The following is an 18,625-nucleotide window of genomic DNA, read 5'->3' on the forward strand; positions in this document are numbered from 1 at the left end:
TGGATTTGTTCTTTTTTTTATACTGAGTTTATGCTACGAATTGACATCTATTTCTGATACTAGAAAAGTAAAATACACAAACAAGTTTAAATTTAACCAAAAATAAAGATATCAACAGAACGCTTTTTATAGCTTCTCAGCTCAACTGAACTCAGTTCTACAATGTCAATGATTTACATGTCAATGGTCTCATAAAGAAAATAAAAATGACGGAAATATCTGCATTATATATAGACAAATCCATAATATTCATATAGATGATTTCTTCGATCCAAATAAGACACATATAGGCCTATTGGTTAAAAAGAAAAGCAGAAGGATACAATCGCGATGTTGGAGCTTTAGAGTTTATCATTTGTTCAATGTTAAGCTGGTAATGACCAAAACTGTACAGTTCTTGTTAGAAAACATTTCCATAAATATCATTTAAGTTTCAGAACTCATACCCATAATTAAATTACAAATTGATAAATATGGCATCATGGATATGTATTTACAACGGTATTAACAAAAGGCAACGTTATATTTAACGGTAACAATCGTAACCTAATACCACATTTCTCCACCTGAAAACGGACGTTGACAATAGATTCGACCCCATCAAACAAGGAAATACATTCACGAGTATAATATTTATTTAGGATTTTTTTCTGTGTTCAAGTTCATGACAAAGACTTTGGCACGTTTCTTAAGACTGTCTGAAGTTCCAACAATCAATTGAAGAGGCGACAATAGCGCGTCACCATCATATAAAACAGCGTGAAATATTCTTCCTTTTTATTCTTTTTTTTAAATAAAAATTTGAGAAAATACATAAAATGAAAAATAAAACATTTTTTCTGTAAACTAAAAGATAAAAAAAACATTTATTTATACTGAGAAAGTATTGAGTTCTATTTCTTCATGATTTCTGTTTGATTTCCGACAAACTGCGCAATAAAAGTCAAATTTTGTGATCCTGAGAACGTACGTGGCCTGCTGGGTGCTGGCTTTTGCTCTCATCTCCTGTCTTTATTGTTGTTGTTGTTGTTGTTGATTCCCATTTGTTTGTGTCTGACAGCGTGTGTGTGATTGTGTTTGTGTGTGCGCATGTGAAGAGAACAGGAATAGTTTTTTTTTTTTTGATCCTCAACTCCGCGGTCCACATTGAGAGATAGTTTGCTCTGCTGACTTCAAACGTACCATTCATTAAAGTTGGGTGCCAGTCCTTCGCTGTGACCAGACGTGTTTTGCACGGCTAACGGCGGTGTTTTTGTCGGGTCTTCCGTGTTGGCTGATACCAGAACTGGTGGTGTGGACGACTCATATCCAGAGCTGGCTGCTGGAGACGATTCGGATCCTTGAGACTCATGTACCTGAATAAACAACAATAAATACAATAATTAGTCACTAAGAATATAGCATAATGTTGTTTTATGCCCCAGTCTATTTGAAGTGGGTCAATAGCAGGGTGAAGGACTTAAATGCGGATTAACTGGATTTTGTAGCGCTTCTCTAACAGTAAACACACAGAAAACTTAAAACAGGCACGGCAAAACATGTCGATATCAATACGCCATTAATGTTCACCATAAAACGTATTTTTGTTCTTAAACTAGAATTAAAATGTGAAAGAGAAAACATCAGAACACATGCATTGCTTTAAACTATGTTTTGTTAATGCAAAAAAGGTTTCAAATCGTAAATCTAGTTTAGAAGAGTGACAGGCATGTAGTTTACTCACAGATAACTCAGTGATATACTTAAATTGTTTAATTGTGATTTGAAGTGTCACTAATAGACTCAATAACATCTTAAATGTTCCTTTTTTTGTACTGAGATAGTGCTGTAACAGCTTAAGAAATGCCTGAAGTTCCTGTCTGTTGCAAAAGGGGGGGGGGGGGGGGTGTGTGTAGATATGTGTGTTAATGTGTTTAAGGAGTAATGAAGACGTTAATTACCTTCATGTGTTTCCTGAGAGAGCTGGGGTGTGTGTATGACTTGTCGCACACTTTGCAGATGTATGGCTTGTCTGATGTGTGCACATGCATGTGCTTTTTCCTGTCGCTGCTGTTGGCGAAGCGTCTGTCACAGCCATCAAATTCACACTTAAACGGCTTCTCACCTGCAGGATTAAATACACACCATGAGTTACCCCAATGGCCCGAACAAACAAACTCCCATTGTAACACAACCTGCAAAGCCGCAGCCCGATGTAAATGCTCTGCAGCGTATTATATAACAAGAGTAACCTACATTTTCGAGGCGACATGGATACAGCTATACTACTACACTCTGCACTGTCAGGCTTTATTTATTCAAGAGGCCTGCTCCTTCATACTACTACTGGCCTGTGATCGGTGCGTCTGCTCGTATATAGTAAACACTGAATCAACAGGGCTTCTTCTGTTCTATATGATAGCTGAACAAGAGCCAGATTAAGCTACAAACTGATTCCTTGTCATTTTATATGAAGTTCATAAAGCACATGGGTTTAGTCTAGCTAAACAGCACAATTCAGCCTAGGAGCACTTAAACTTCAATACGTGCGTAAAGAAACTATCTTTATATATCTCATCCAACTTCCTTACAGAAAACAGGGATTGAGGGTTAACACTAAGAGTAGGTTAACAACAACGACACATTTTGTTCTTAAATTATCATGCTAACAATAATCTTTCACTTTGTTTAGTATGAACTGAACTAAAACAATTTGGAAGCTGTTCAGCTGTATACATGTGGGCCCAACTTCTCAGATGGTTATTGTAAACAACAATACATGCATACTTTTGTTAGCACTCTAAAACAGGCAGGATACAGCATTTCTAAACATGAAAGCCTCACTTTAAAACAATGTTATTTTACGCACGATGCCTGCTTTTGCCGCTGCCTACCTGTATGTGTTCTTTTGTGGATTTTCAAATTTTCTGATCTGGCGAATATTTTCCCACATCCGGGGAAAGGGCATGGAAATGGTTTTTCTCCCGTATGCACACGGATGTGGTTGACGAGTTTGTACTTTGCCTTAAAAGATTTCCCTTCTCTCGGGCAGTCTTCCCAAAAACAGATGTGGTTGCTCTGCTCTGGACCGCCGACATGCTCCATGGACACATGAGTAACCATCTCGTGCATTGTGCTGAAAGTCCTGTCGCAAGTCTTTTTGGGTCTGTTCATCTGGTTCTCGTCTATCCATTTGCAGGATAATTCTTGTTTAATCGGTTGTCTCATGTATCTAAAGAAGGCCCCGGGACCGTGGTGTGTCGGCACATTCATCCCCATGTTCATGTTGATGGGATGGCTGTAGTTGTGGAGCTGAGCCCCGTAGGGGTCCGTCCGAGGGCTCGCAACCGGACGGTACGGATCAGGTCTCCCGAAAATGTCCCCACGTAAGCCAAGATGCATTTGGCTGTTAACAACATGTCCACTCGGTGAAGTGTGGCTCACCCCCTGGTCGTGAAGTCCTGGAAACAACAGATGTCCGGGGTTATCGCTGATCCCGGGCGGCCCGTGGAGGCTACCCGCCGAAGCTGCAAAGAGCCCATGCTGTGCGCTCGGCCCCGTGGACTCTCCAACACCCCGGTTCCGGAAGAGAAAGTCCCGTGTTGAATTGAAAGCTCCCCCGCCGTACGAGCCCACCTGTCCGCCGTGAGTGTGTCCCAGGGCAGCTGCATATCCAGTGGCTTGCGGGGTGAAAGCTGATGTCTGGCTGGAGGCGATATCGTGTGCCACGCCGGGGCTGATTTTGAAAGCGGCAGAGTGGGGGGGATCGGCGAAGGGATTCAGTCCCAGACCCGGGTCTCTGTTCCCGAGGTCGTGGTGCCGTGGTGTACCGAAACCCCCGACTCCTAACGATGCAAACTGCGGACCGCTATCAAGAAGCATAGTCATGAGCTTGAAGCAAATTTAGGAGACGGGAAGAAAACACAATTAAAATCCAGTGCAGCGGAACGCGCAAGCTGCAGACACCGCGCCGAGATTTACCACGTTTTCGAGAAATCCTAAAATAAAAAAATAAACGGGGCAAAAACAGTGAAAAATCCTATGCGTAACGAGTTGGGAGAAAAAAACTCCCGTTGACTGCGATCCGTGAGAAAGAGGATCAAACTTCCCCCCCTTTCCAGCCGGATGATGTCCTTGGACTGATAAAGTCAATCACTCACTCCCAGAACATAAATGAACTCGGGAGGCAGTGCTACGACAGCCAATCAGCGCTCAGCTACCCCTCCGACACGTGACTGCGAAGGAGGGTGTTAATTGGCTAGATTTCTGGTGATTGGCACAGTTTGGTATTGAAGATGGCAGGTCGTCTCAATTGGTTTCATTTGATTGGCTCTTACAGGCATTATTTTGCAGGTATAGCGGAGCACTAGCGCAGATCCTGCATGTGTTATGTGCAGCGCATGTCTAATTCAGCCTTGCGTGGTTTGTACTCCTCAGAAACTCCCAGGCAGTTTTATAAATAAATAGAAAAAGAATCGGATCAGTTATTATGCCACACTGTAATTTTTTTAACAACCATATTTCTTCCAAACTTTAAGTGGCCTACTTTATTATTTCACAGTAACAGCAAAAAACTAACACTGAATCCAAAAACACGTTTTTGGTTAACCCTTTTGAGTTATTTCAAACATATTTCAAACCTAAAAAAATCTATCTATCTATCTATCTATCTATCTATCTATCTATCTATCTATCTATCTATCTATCTATCTATCTATCTATCTATCTATCTATCTATCTATCTATCTATCTATCTATCTATCTAAGTTTTCATATCATTGACTTATCTGTTATTTTTCTCTTTCATGTGACCAGTTTAGCTCTTATTAACTGAAAACTTGAATGTACTTGGCACAGTTCCAAACTGTGGCTTTCTTGAAGCCGCTTGAAAGGGGAGGGGGGTATTTTTTTGCAAAAGCTCTATAGGGTGTAAGACGGTGGAATAAAAGACAGAAAGAAAGATGGCAGTAATTGTAATATCCTGAGATTTTTTCGCTCAGCCAAAAATTCGTGCCATTGAGCAAGTTTCACAGGGCTGCCGCTGACTCGCTGCAGGACACATAAAATCTGATCAAGTTCAGAGACGCGCTGAGTGCTTCAAGCAGCGCTTTTTAACTCCAAGCCATTCACTTCCTTTCCCCCTCAATCTGTCCCAGGAAGGAGCTCACATTCTTTATTTTAAGGGATCTGGACCAAAAAAAAAATCTTCAAATCAGTCCTTCATTCTGCTTTCGCCCTCATCCTACCGCGTTCACCCCAGAACATTTCCTCGAGAAAGAGTTATAGATTGAAAAGGTGAGTTTTCTTACTTATCCGTCGTCTGTCTGTTAGTACCAGGGGCCGTGAGGCAGGCCTGTGTGGACTGCACAGTGGCGAAGTGCAAACATGTACAGTATTGTATTTAGCTGGTGGAGGTTGCATGGGATTTAGTTTTCCTGAAGTGAAAATAGCCTGATCGGTTTTTAGGCCAGTTACTCATATGGTAATTTAAGTGTTGCAAGGACCTGCATACTTCTGTTTTTACGGAAGTCGCACACATTATTACAATACTTCCGCTTTTTGTACATGACCTGGACAATTTATCTTGAAGCCAAACGAAGAATGAGACTCACTTCATCTCTTTTTCCTCCGTAAACTGCTCTCTCCCTCTCTCTTCCATTTTCTCCCCCTCCCTCTGTTTGCCTGCCTCTCTTTTCTCCCTCTCTCCTCTCTCTCAACACGAATACATAGCCTCTCACAGTTTACTCCTCCCTTCACTCGCACACACACGTCCTCTCACACCGCACAACATGCGCATGCACGAAAACACACACAGTAAACCATTAGCACGCACCAACACGTAGCGTACAAAGAAAGACACACACACGTGCACACACACACACACACACACACACACACACACACACACACACACACACACACACACACACACACACACACACACACACACGCACACACAGTTAACATAGTTTGCCTTTGCAGTTTTGTAGTATGCGATTTATGGCGACCTTTGTGATCTTTCACAAGTGACAAGCAGCCTGTTAAGTTTTCCTCTATTCCCTCCGTATTTTATTGGCTTGTTGAAACGTGAAGGCCCCATACGCCACTTAAGGTCATGTGCCGTGTATTTGCACCCACATTATCACTATGGAATGATAATGTAACGTGGTTTAGATGAGTCACAAAGGCATGGGCAACAGCAGCAGCGTCGGCAGTGCTGAGGAAAAACAGGAGCTCTCCTAGACCTAGAGCAACTGTTGCCTGTCTAAAAATCTAAAACTAAAATGACTGCAGATTTCTTCAGGTGTACTGGTATTTATTAAAATTGTATTTATTATTTAACTAATTTTTAAAATGTGGATTGGGACGATTTGAGCTTCAAACACACATTTGTCTAATTGATTTACCTACCCTGAAAAAGAGGTTGCACAAATATATAGGTAATATTTTGTATTTTTATTTGTTAAAAAAAACAAAAAACTAAAGAATCAGACTGCTTTGGCGCATTAATACTTTTTTTTGGTGAGCAATAGAAAATGGAGAACTTAAAAACAGGGGAAAAGTGCTTCACAGGCCTTTTTTCATAGAGCTGCACTTTTGGTAGGCGTTTGTCTCACTCCATTTCCCCTCCAGAATATTTCCCCCGCTCCTCGGGCATGCCGCCCTTCACATTTTCACCTCTATTTTTTGAACATGTCTATTTCATTTATTTGGTTGTATTTTAGAGCATTATTTTACTTGACACTATATATACACGACTTCACATTATTATTCAAACCGTTAGAGATGTGAGTTTCAATTTCATAAAACAATTAATTGAATATGCTTAGTGACTAGTTTAGGTGTTTTCTTTGATTGCAATTTTGGACACAGTTTAAAATATTTAATGATCATTTGCACGTGGGTTTAATGCAACGTGCTAAATTATATCAGGTTATTCTGCAGCACTATTTCGACTATAATTTGATGATTTAGTTATCTCTGCTGGGATTACCTCATTGGGCGTTTGGATAGCCCATTGGTTATAACATAAGCTTCTTCCCACTGAGCATGCGCGTTACCTTAAAATATCCCAATATTGTCCTCTGCATACCTCTTTGACAGTATGCCCATGCTGTTGGAAAAGAGCAGAACATAACCATCAGCCTAAATGGTAAACAACTCACATTTATACATTTATTCTAACTAGATGTGTTGAGTCAGCAGCTATGAAAGTGTTTTAACTGCATACTTTGAAAAATGATTTAGATGCATGATAATTATTTTTTTATATAAAGAAATGTGCCTATGGCATCCCAAACGTCTGGATATTTTTCTTATAGCAATGCGAAGTAGTTCTTTTTTAAGTCCATGTTATCTGGCCTGAAGCCCACACTATGCATGGCTGGCTCAGGCCACTTGTGCTATAGAGTTGTTGGACTTAAAGTTTACTCAGTAGTGACCAGACAAAAGGGAAAGGAAAGGGAAATCTTCATCAATGGCAAAACCCTAGCCCGAAAGTACTTCCATTTACCAATACCACTGAATATGAATATGTTTTCTGTATTTACATTTTTTAAAATGGCAATGTGTTCCGGCACAGATAAATGAATATCACTCTTTTTGTTTAAATAAGCATTGGGCTGAATGATTGTGCATGTTTTTGCTGTGGTTTAATGTGGCATCCCTTAGGCTATGTCTGATGCTTGATACAATACCGCAATTGAATGGTTGTGTTCGGTGTGCTGCATTAGGTGCATTCTCCATGACACTTTTCCCAGTTCTGTAATGTTCTGAGCCCTTAGACTCAGGTTACAGTGTGTCCTCATAAAATCCAGTAAATATCATACATTTTCAGAATAAAATATACATTTAGATTCAAATTTGTTTCAGCGAAAATTAATTTTTACGCATGCAACATTTGTGCACACTTGTTTCCGAAACCCTCAATGCATTCACAAAACAAATATTTACTTAATGCATTGTATTTCCAAACACACTCCTATAATAACATGTTACTTTGATTTTCCATGCAAGTGTAGCAGGCGATAACAACAAGGCATTTGGCGCCGTAGATACTGAAGTTTTACATGACGAATGAGAATTTTACTGTCTTGGAATTTGGAATTTCACAATGTAATGCTTGACTGTATTGCATTGCTATTGGGCACATTTTGGTTGCTGTGTATATGTTTGTTGGTTTGCCATGGAGAAATATAAATGTTTCGTCATTAAGTATTTGCTACATATTGTCCTACAAAGGTTTATACTTGCATACAGTACAATTACTCCACAGATCGTTGTTGCTTTATCATATATTATCTGGTCAGTCGGGTTTGAGTGACTGCGACCTATTGCTGATGGAGAAGGCTAATTGACTTCTTGCTGTGACTTACTGGAGCATCTGTCTGCAAATGGATTAATCCCAAACCTGTTAATTCATATACATTTCATAAAGTCATTGCAACACTAAACACTACCATTCTTTATCAATTGTAGTATCTCAGCACTACTCCACCCAAATGCACCAGTTTAAACGGTGCACACACATGTATGCATTCCTAGTTGTACAACATATATGAACATTGTAACTCTGTGTCCACACACACACACACAAACACGGTCACCCACACGCCACACACACACACACACACACGCACACACACACACACACACACACACACACACACACACACACACACACACACACACACACACACACACACACACACACACACACACACACACACACACACACACACACACACACACAAACAGACACAGGATATTTGATACCATAATTTTATTTTTACCATCCTTCCTCATGCTATAATTATTTTAATTGTTTGTGTTCAACATTGACAATACTACACTATGCAAACACCTGGTGATTTATAAACAGACTCTGAATAAACATGCATATTGACATGTATATTTATATTCATGCTAGTGAATGTTTATCGCCTTTGTTCAAAGACTTTACCCCAAAAAGGATATCATGTTTTGTAAAAATAATACTTTGCAAGACAATCCCTGGTTGAAGAAATACAATTCAGTCTAGTCTTCAACACAGTGGTATACTCTTACTCTTGTCTTCTGGCAGTTGTTTTTTCCTTTTTTCTATTACATCTCTTAATATCGCCCTTTGTCATTCATTTGGTCCATTTTCAGTGTACTGGAAGAGACTGGGATCATATGTAAAGAGTATTCCCTGACATGAGTGTTTTGATAGTTGGGAGTGATATTTTGTGTGCAACAGTCACTAAGATTTTGTCTGGCCTGTCAAGCAACCAACATAAGTGACCCAACTCATAAAGCTGGAGGGTTGGAAGGGATTGCAGATGTCAAAATGCTAGAATATGGTAAACATTGTAAATATTTAAACAATTTACCAAATATAACAAATGCAACTGGAACAATTTCTTGGTAAAAATCCTATAAGCAAAAGTTAATTGTGGTTTATGTTTGTACGTCGTGTCCATTATACTTTAAGTGTATTGTTTATCCAAGTGAAGAAACATTTGTTTCATAAAATGTAAATCTTCATGAAAGAATTTACAAATTGCATAATTACATTCATGTAGTTTATTTAGTTTGACTACACTTTCATATGTTATTCCAGTTAAATTAATAAAATCAGTAAGCGTATTTATAAAATGGATATTTTCACATTTTTGCAACTTTGGAGGCTATGAGCATTTCATTTTAAATGTAAATATTCTTAGGCCTTTTGACTAAATATTACAGTTTAAGCCTCAGTTATGAAATAGGTCTATAGTAAACAATTCCCTGTGACTGTATGATTGTGCTGCTGAGCCTAAAAAGTTTTACAGAATGGATGTATTCAAAAATAAAAGAGAGTCCTTTTTCTCGTTTGCCTCCTTGATGCAAATAAGGACCTGGGATGATTTGGGGTGCAGGTCTGTCGGAACTTTCTGCTTCTGAATGACAGATTGGAAACTTTCAGTATTGGCCTTCAACCCTCAATCATTTTCGGAAATGCATCGGGTTAAAGGTTGGCAAACATGAGCGTCCATTACAATCATGACAGAATTAGGCCAGTTCTAGGCATGTCTACTATTTTGCGGCACTTAATGTCAAGTGGGCCCCTTGCTTTGTCTCATAGGATCCACTGCAGGTGACGTCAGCATAACAATGTGGAAACGGATTTTTTTGCTACTTTTTTTTTAATCTTAAGAAAATGTAGAAATTGCTCCTGCTTCAGTCTTTGGAATTACGTTTTTTCCACCTTAAACCTAGCTGCACTCCAAAGCCAACACCTCCTCGTGTAGATTTATATTAAAGCAACAGATAAATAATTTGGCTGAGCTGGTCTGTGGGAGAAAGTTCGCTGATAGAATCAGAGCGACGTCAAAGTGAGGAGACGTGCAGAAATATATGTTGCACTGAGGAGCGCGCAGAGCTGCAAGCTGCTGTCCTCACAGCACCCCAAAGTGAGAAAGTTTATCAGAGTTTCCCATGAACAGTGGAGCCTATCCACTGCTGTTTGTCACGTTTCATAATTTACTTGTTACGCAAACAAATTAACATCTGGGCAATCCTGCAAGACGCATGGTGCACTTTTGATGATTATTAATGTATTAAAGCTTAACCGAAAGGGTGTGTGGAAATAGTTCACGTTGGATTCAAAGTTAAAATAGTACACCATGTTCTGCAGCATTCCCGTTAGACACCGCTGGGACGTGAAATATATTTTCCAATAAGATAACGAGGAGCTTTAGTGCCCCGATGTCATGTAGGCCCAGAACTACTTGTTGCTTTATCAAAGTTCTGTCTTTGGACATGGAGCAAAAGAGTAGTTTTGTGCTCTGATTAAAATGCAACGTGCAACGCAAATATACTCTTACCTTAATGAGAGCTGGGTAACCTGTTAATTAAAAAATAAATAAAAACATCCCTAAACGTTCTGGTCGCTAATGACGCACAGACATCATTAGTCCTATTTAAAAAATAAATAAAATAAATAATCAAAAAACTGCTTTAATCGTTAGAATTAGTTTCATGCCATTTTCACCGTTTTGAAATGTGCACTACACTCAAAATGAAAGTCTTGACAATAATTGGTCTGGACACGCTCTGGCCAGTCTCTATTCTTGCAGGGCAGGAGTGGGACATTTGCTTTGGCAGGATTTCCAGCGAAATAAAAGCCGGTAGATATGCAGTGATAAATAGTGTTGTGTTTCGCTCATGTCTGCATTTAATCACTTGACTTTTATCAGATTATTAGTATCACACATTAACCTTTGCATTTTTCACATGTAGAGATTTAGAGAAGGGGTCTTGTGAAAAGGCGTTTGCAGTTACAAAGGCAGCAATATTTGCAAGTATCGCGGCACATTTCAAAGGATATTCTCTGCGATATTTGAAAACGGAGTCGTGCAGTGAACGCCTGCGTGTCCCTTTTAAAACAAACCCAGCGCCTGTCAATCACCGCGCATTCCAACCAATCCCAAAGCCCCCTTTTTAAAAGCAGGTTTGCCTGCTGTGCTTTTATATTGCACCATGGCCTGTTTCGAAGCATTTTTACTACCACGGTTATTGCCACAAATCAAGAGGGCAAAGTGAACGGCATGGGACTCACACCAACTTTAACGAAATTGAGTCTGGTACCTACTTCTGCGAAGTTCACGGCCAAGAATTTCACATGCAGATGATATACAAACAAGGAAAATGGAAAGAGGCTTTCTAGGTGTATCCTGAGTGCTGAATTGGTTGATTTTGCAAACTCAGAGCCAAACTCACAACAAAACATGACAACCCTTTCGAGGTTTAGTGGCTGCCCTCTCTCTTGCGTCAACCCCGGGGAGAGCAATACTGAACCCAGCGTGATGCTGCCACCTTTGGCAGGAGAGCACATGGGACTCCCCACTGGCAGTTCCTTAAAACTCTGCCCCTCGCACAATTTGCGAGACTACCCCGAGACGAGGTCCAGTGCATATGTTGACCATTCGGTTCCCAATTTTTCAGACTCTGGATACCCCAGCCACCGGTTAGAGCACAGCCCCAGGGGCATTATCATTGGAGCCAATCTTTCTGGAGCCGGCATGCCACCCGTCACTGATCAACTGGCATCGAGACCTAACCAACATGGCGGGATTGGAAGGTATCGTGACTTTCCAGGCTACAGGGACAACAGAAGCCATGCTTTTTTCTCAAGTTATCAGGAGCAGGCCCACGCGTCCACCGATGCATCTCGAGATTTCGGCGGGCAGATGATGCTGGGTCTACCTGGAGACCTCCTCAGCCGGACTCACCCTTATGGCCAAACTCTCAACCCCAAGGGAAACAGCCAGCAACTTGTATCTCAGTTCCTGGGGCTGTACAAACCCCTCAACATGGCAATTCAGCGGGGAGGAGGAGACGCTTTCTTCAGGTGCTCTAAACAAACAATAAAGCATGAGCTGGTGTGCAAGTGGAGTGACGGCCAAGAGGGGACTGGGAAGATGTCTTGCTCCAGAGCCTTCGGGACCATGTATGAACTTGTCACCCATGTGACAGTGGAGCATGTCGGAGGACCAGATCACTCTGAATATGTGTGCCACTGGGAGAATTGTGCGAGGGACAGGAAGCCTTTCAAAGCCAAATACAAGCTGGTGAACCACGTAAGAGTTCACACAGGGGAAAAGCCCTTTCCCTGCCCCTTTCACGGCTGTGAGAAAGTTTTTGCGAGATCAGAAAATCTAAAGATTCACAAGAGGACTCACACAGGTTAGTTAATAAACACACGAAAGCACAAAATGTGATGATGCTGATAATTATAATAATAATGATGAATTTAAAACCATACATTTTAATAAGGTTAATTTAATTAAAATGGAGGGTTTTCAACTTCCAAAACACACTCTTTCATTAATATTTATGAGATGTGCAGTAGTTCCTTTGTTTTTTTTCAATACTTTTTTCATTAAAACAGATTTGTGCAATTCTGTGTTATTATTGCTATTGTTTGTATTTATTGTTATTTTGTAATTATTATCATTATTATTGTTGTTTTATATGTATTATACTGTGGAGATTGTTTAGACCTACATTGTTCTAAATATGTTTACATTTAAAGCTGCTTCTCGCACTCGTTGTGTTATTGCCTTGTTTTGATGGAGAATTGCATGCTCAGGCAGATCAGCAGTAAGTCATTTCAAACGAGTATAGTCTGCAGGCCTAGTGGTTTGGGTGCCTCTCCCACTTCATTCAGGGAAATTATTAAATAAATGCCGGGACACCGGAGAGTTGTGACGTAGCCGTTACGCTGTGCCTCTGCCTCCCAGGGATTCATCTCCTCACAGCAGAGCACCTCACACTGTGATGTATGAGGAAATAAAAAAATAAGGTGATGACCCTCAGTCAGCGAAATGAAACGATTTTTAACAAAAAGAGGAGAATATTGAAAAGCGTATTTATTAAAGAGGAGAACATTGAAAAGCGTATTTATTAACGGCCTCATTTTTTTTTTTTTTCGATAACTTTGGCTCTTTATTTTAAAAAAAAGCACTGTTTTTCGATTTTAAACTGGCTTTCTTTGGCCTTCCCTTTCTATTTAAGCACACATCTTATATCTGCTATAACAAGGATTAAATCTTCAATCTTATTTTGTTCTTAATTGTACACACATTTCAGGGATTGTAAAAACGTCAACTCACAAGGTGTAATGATACTGAAATGCTGGCATTTAAATGTGAAATATAACTAACAATTGAAATGAATGGCCTTTAGAGAAAATGGCTGGAGAAAACCAGATTTATTAGCCCTCTTTTAATTTTGGCGTACAATAGTTTTACAAATGAAAGCAGCAAATAATAGAGGCAATTGCGTAATGTGTTGTTAATTAGACCTAATTTATGTGGGAAAAATATACTACGATTTCTTTTTATTCTGAAAGATAAAAATCCATTTAGATACAGGCATATAATGGTGATCTAGCAGAAACATTAAAGCTTTTAAATCTATTTTATTTACGAGTCCAGTTCTAGTCCGCTGCAGCAGGAGGTATTGTGCAGCTGCAGGCAATGTTGTGCAGAAAGATCAATTAGCATTTTGATAGCCATTTTTCATTTTTTGCATGATAACTGAATTTAAACAAATCATTGCATTTGTGGTCACATGTTTATCATAATCTAATGCATATTTAATTACAGCCTTATTGATTCCGTCCACAGAGAAACTGCCTCACACTTGTTGCGAACAGGCCTTCACAAAGTTTCAGCAAGTTTAACTCTCTTATTTCATGACTAATTGCTAGTTTTTGCACAAAATTAACTATTTTCTCTTAATATGTTACATTTTTCAACCACGTCTGGCAAGGGGCTCACTGTTTGTAGTTGCTGGTTAAAGCTGAAGGTCAGTCATTTCACACTATCGAGTACAGCCTGGATGTGCATTTTGTTCTCACAAAAGGCCCAGCTTTTGTATAACATGGTGAAATGGAACGCGGTTAAATAACTTAGGTTGAATCAGGATGAACACTTAAGGCCAGGTAGAGCATGTACCGGCCTGTCAGTATTTTCTAACTCGCCGTCATTTCTCTCTTTGCACATTTTAGGTGAAAAACCTTTTAAATGTGAATTCGAGGGATGCAACCGGAGGTTTGCAAACAGCAGCGACAGAAAGAAGCATTCTCACGTGCACTCCAGTGACAAACCCTACATGTGCAAGGTCAGGGGCTGTGACAAGTGTTACACCCACCCGAGCTCCCTGCGAAAGCACATGAAGCTCCACTGCAACAAGACCCAACTCTCCAAAAGCGAGGACGCGCGTCACGGTGACGGGGGTCACATCGCGGAAATCAGCTCAACCCGAGTCTCGGATGGAGCCCATATCAGCCCTCCTATGCCCCCAACCTCAACTCAAGATGTCCCCCTGTCCCCAGAGAGTCGAGACGAGTCGACCCAGAGGTCACGTTTCCATCACACGTTTGACAGCAGTTTGGACTACTCCACACACAGGTCACAGCCCCTCTTGGACCCTTTGTTGTTACAAAGAAGCAACTACAGGTCCCAGTCCTCCCAGTATCCCTGCGGCCAGACAGGTCACACTTTCCCCCAGAGCTCAAGGACTTTCCACTCGGGTTCTCCCTTTCAGAAAAGTATTGTCAATGGATGGTACACATGCCACAGCGGTGTGGACTCTTTCCCACCAAAGCAATGTAACAACATCCCATCGTCTCTCTGAGTTCTTGTTGGGAAGCATACAGGCGACTTACACTTTATCGGGCCTATTTTTTCCAGGTTATAGCCTAAACAACCTACAGCTGTATCTCTATACTCTATACTGTATTTTCGTGAATGTTGTATCCAATATTTTTGTGACACGTCAAATCATCCTATATGGGAAAATGTAGCTTTATTTGTTATGGGGTTGGGTTTGGCTTGCAGCCTAAACCCGCATCCCCCGCAGTGGGTTATAGGAACTTTTACAGAGTGTATTTGCCTAATTGTTCGCTGTGTTGCGTAATTATTAAAGAAATCTATCTTAATCGACATTAAAAAATGACAAAGGATTTTATGGAAATCTGCGTGTTGAGTCTTCTGAACACATAGGCTATTATTAGAAAGTAAAAGGACACGTCCTGCTGAATGTAGCCCTATGTGTAGGGGTCGTTGTTGAATGTAAAGTAGATGTAATGTATGTGGGTATGATAGAAACATTATTCATGTCTTTATGTATGGCGCAAGATGAAATAAATATGAGAAATATCTTTTCTCAAGTTAAGTTTTGAGACCGACCAGCCTGCGCTATGAGCCTACAGCATGTCTGTAATTAAAATACTGCGAGGCTCAGTATGTTTCTTCCCTCCCCTTGATTAAGTTTCACTTTTCGCCCTTTTTCCAACATATTCGTATTCTTGTTTGTATTATATGTATATTTCACATTTCTGTGCAAAGTAAGACCAGTGTTCGTTATACTATTAAACACGTTTAATTAGCATACAGTTATACTGTACATAAACCTACTGTATAATTAATTATGTATTCTATATTTTATTAAAGTGTCTATATTCTCTTTGATCAGGCGTGTGTGGTTAAACCCTATCAATGCATTTCTATCACATTATTTTTTCGTTTTTACTCATTTTATTCTTTCTAATAGCCCATGCCGCATTTGCAGTTTTAAAATTTGTGCAAACTAAAGCACTGCCTGGATACAGCGGGAGGCAATCTGCTTTGATTGAGGTAAATCTCATGTAGGCCCAAGTAGATCGTAACATGAAATAAACAACAACAAAAAAAAACATTTACCAAAAATAATCAAATCCTGCAGAGTGTGGTGGTCACTATATGCATATAACAACCGATCTTCTCGCAACCATTTTGCTTCAGACTTTGCTTTTCTTAGCTGCATCATGAATGTGCGTTTTTTTTTTCTTTTTCATACAGGTGTGTTGGCATAAGGTCACGCCCATTCTGTTTTTGAATGAGGCTGGTGCGCCTTTGCGATATCCTTTTAATCAATGTTTACATTGTTGTTCGATTTCAGTTTTTCTCTCTTTCACTCACTCACTCACACACACAGGCATACACATATGCCCACACACGTAAACATCTAACTTTGAAAGTGAGCAAGCTGCAAACACACAAGTGTAGTCCTAAAGTATTGTGTTGTCCAAATTCAAATAAATAAACGCTCCATATATTATTCCTATACTTTTCTTATTGATATTTCAAACAGAAAACATGTAGTTACTCTATAAAGGCTAATTTACATTGAAAAATAAATGAGCTCCCCACTTCAAGTGTGAATTGAAAAGTTCGTTTTCCACTGTTCAAAATCACAATACCACAAGGATAAGACAGATTAGTGGTGTTCTGTTTCATATGGCTATTAATTAACCTTTAAAATGGTTATATATATATAAAAAGAGATGTTCGTTTTCTGGGTTTTGGATACACACACTGCTGATTAAATATTTGCTTCACTCCACCCATCTGCACAGTTTCGCTGATATATTTGTTCAGGTTTGCTTGTTTTTTTGTAACTTTTGGAATGTACATTCCAACAAAAACCTTCTTATATTAGAGAAATGAGATCAAGATATCCTGCTTGTCTGTTTTTTACTCGTCAGATATTTAATTCAGTTCCGGTATGAGTCCTGGTGCAAAGCTAAAAACATATGCAGTGAGTTATTATTTTCATTTAGCTCATTCTCCATGTGTCCTGGCTTACAAATCACACCTTTCTCTAAGAATAATAGTTAAAAGGGGTGGTTACTCACTGAGTGATCAGGTTGAAGTACAGTTAATTGAACATTTAATGGTGTGTAGCTAAAACTGATTCTGTTCTCATCCCGCACACGAAAGTACTACAATAGATTGATTATTATGGAGGTCAGATGGGTCACAATTCAAAGAAAAAAGTAATATAAAAGAAAATCTCTGCTCCCCTGTCAGTGGAAAAGCATTGTACTTTATACCTTTAAGTATGGATGTCAGTATTTTATACCCTTAAACATACAGATGATGGCTGCCATTATATATATACTCATATCAAAAGGAAAGCAGGTCAAAAGTGCATTAATTTAACATCTCTCTGAAATAAATGCTTACAGTGATCTGACAGCTAACTAGCTGTAATAGGGTAGGTTCTTTATCCCAGTGAAAGGATTTGATGGAGGGGCAGTTGTCTGGATGGCTACAAAAATACATGAGGTGATGCTCCAAGAGACTGTGTGATAAGATGTTTTTCTTCCAGTGTAGGCTGTATTACCGCTAATTCACATTTGGTTCTTTAAAGTTAATTCAAATTTGAATACGGTGCTGTTATTGGCAGTACATGCGGGATAGTTATACAAGACGTTTATATTATTTTTGTTGCAGCATTCATCCTTTTATATATTTTAAAAAAAAGAAATCCATCATTACACAATTGTAAGCACATTGTAATTGTTCTCGAGATTTTGCAGTGCTTGCTCTCTGTGCTGGTTCAAAGTGGATGCTGCTCAACACTCATGAGGATACATCTTTGGGGACAGTCGGATATTTTTTTATATGCATTTTGCAGATTCCGCTTGAGTAGGACTAGGAGTTCATTTTAGATTTTAGCTTTCCATGAAGCATCCTTCTGAAAGTCATCCACAAGCTTAAGTATTTGGATATGACATTTGACAAGAGAACAACTGTGTTTGTTTAATCTGTGTTTGCTAATGAGTTGTGAATGTGTAGCCGAAAGGTACTGCTGCATGCTGCTTATGTTGATAAAATCAATAATTTATATTGTTGAAGATTTTGTGGTCAGTAGTGTCGTGTGGTCTTAAGATATTTTTAAGTAGTTGATGTTATGAAATATTTCAGATGTGAAGTGTTTCTTTCTTCTAGTAAATTGAGGTGAACTGGGTTGGCTTTGATCAGTGAACTTTAATGATGTGTTGACAGAAATGTATGAGATGCTTTTCTGTTGTTTTGCAACCGTATCAATAGCTAGCATCAAATGCTTTTGCTGTTACTGTAGTATCACTGTTTTTAGTCATCTCCAGATATTCCTTCTCAGAGCTCATCTTCCAAACCCCAACAATTGTATGCGCTGCCAGTTTCTGCCCTTTTGTACTCCCTTTCTAAAAATAGTAAATCTCTCCACAGAAAACACAATGGAGGTGATCAAACATTATTTTGTGCTCAGACAAGCCTCTGTATTTGGAGTATGGAAAACTGATTTTCCG

The 18,625-nt window shown here is 39.5% G+C and overlaps 2 protein-coding genes across 2 annotated transcripts; one reads left to right on the forward strand and one right to left on the reverse strand.

The window, feature by feature from the left end:
* Positions 1-331: 331 nt before the first annotated feature.
* zic3 (zic family member 3 heterotaxy 1 (odd-paired homolog, Drosophila)) lies at positions 332-4,108 on the reverse strand. Its single transcript, XM_063875702.1, has 3 exons — positions 2,874-4,108; positions 1,941-2,104; positions 332-1,355 (listed from the first exon to the last, which is right to left on the reverse strand). Exons 1-3 carry the CDS (start codon positions 3,865-3,867, stop codon positions 1,173-1,175), a joined length of 1,341 nt encoding a protein of 446 aa, XP_063731772.1. The 5' UTR covers positions 3,868-4,108; the 3' UTR covers positions 332-1,172.
* A 7,419-nt stretch (positions 4,109-11,527) lies between these two features.
* On the forward strand, positions 11,528-15,878 carry zic6 (zic family member 6). Its single transcript, XM_063876717.1, has 2 exons — positions 11,528-12,687; positions 14,516-15,878. The coding sequence occupies exons 1-2, from the start codon at positions 11,730-11,732 to the stop codon at positions 15,142-15,144; spliced, it is 1,587 nt and encodes a 528-aa protein (XP_063732787.1). The 5' UTR covers positions 11,528-11,729; the 3' UTR covers positions 15,145-15,878.
* The last annotated feature ends 2,747 nt before the right edge of the window (positions 15,879-18,625 follow it).

The sequence above is a fragment of the Eleginops maclovinus genome, chromosome 23 (genome assembly GCF_036324505.1).
Source record: "Eleginops maclovinus isolate JMC-PN-2008 ecotype Puerto Natales chromosome 23, JC_Emac_rtc_rv5, whole genome shotgun sequence".
NCBI lineage: Eukaryota > Metazoa > Chordata > Actinopteri > Perciformes > Eleginopidae > Eleginops > Eleginops maclovinus.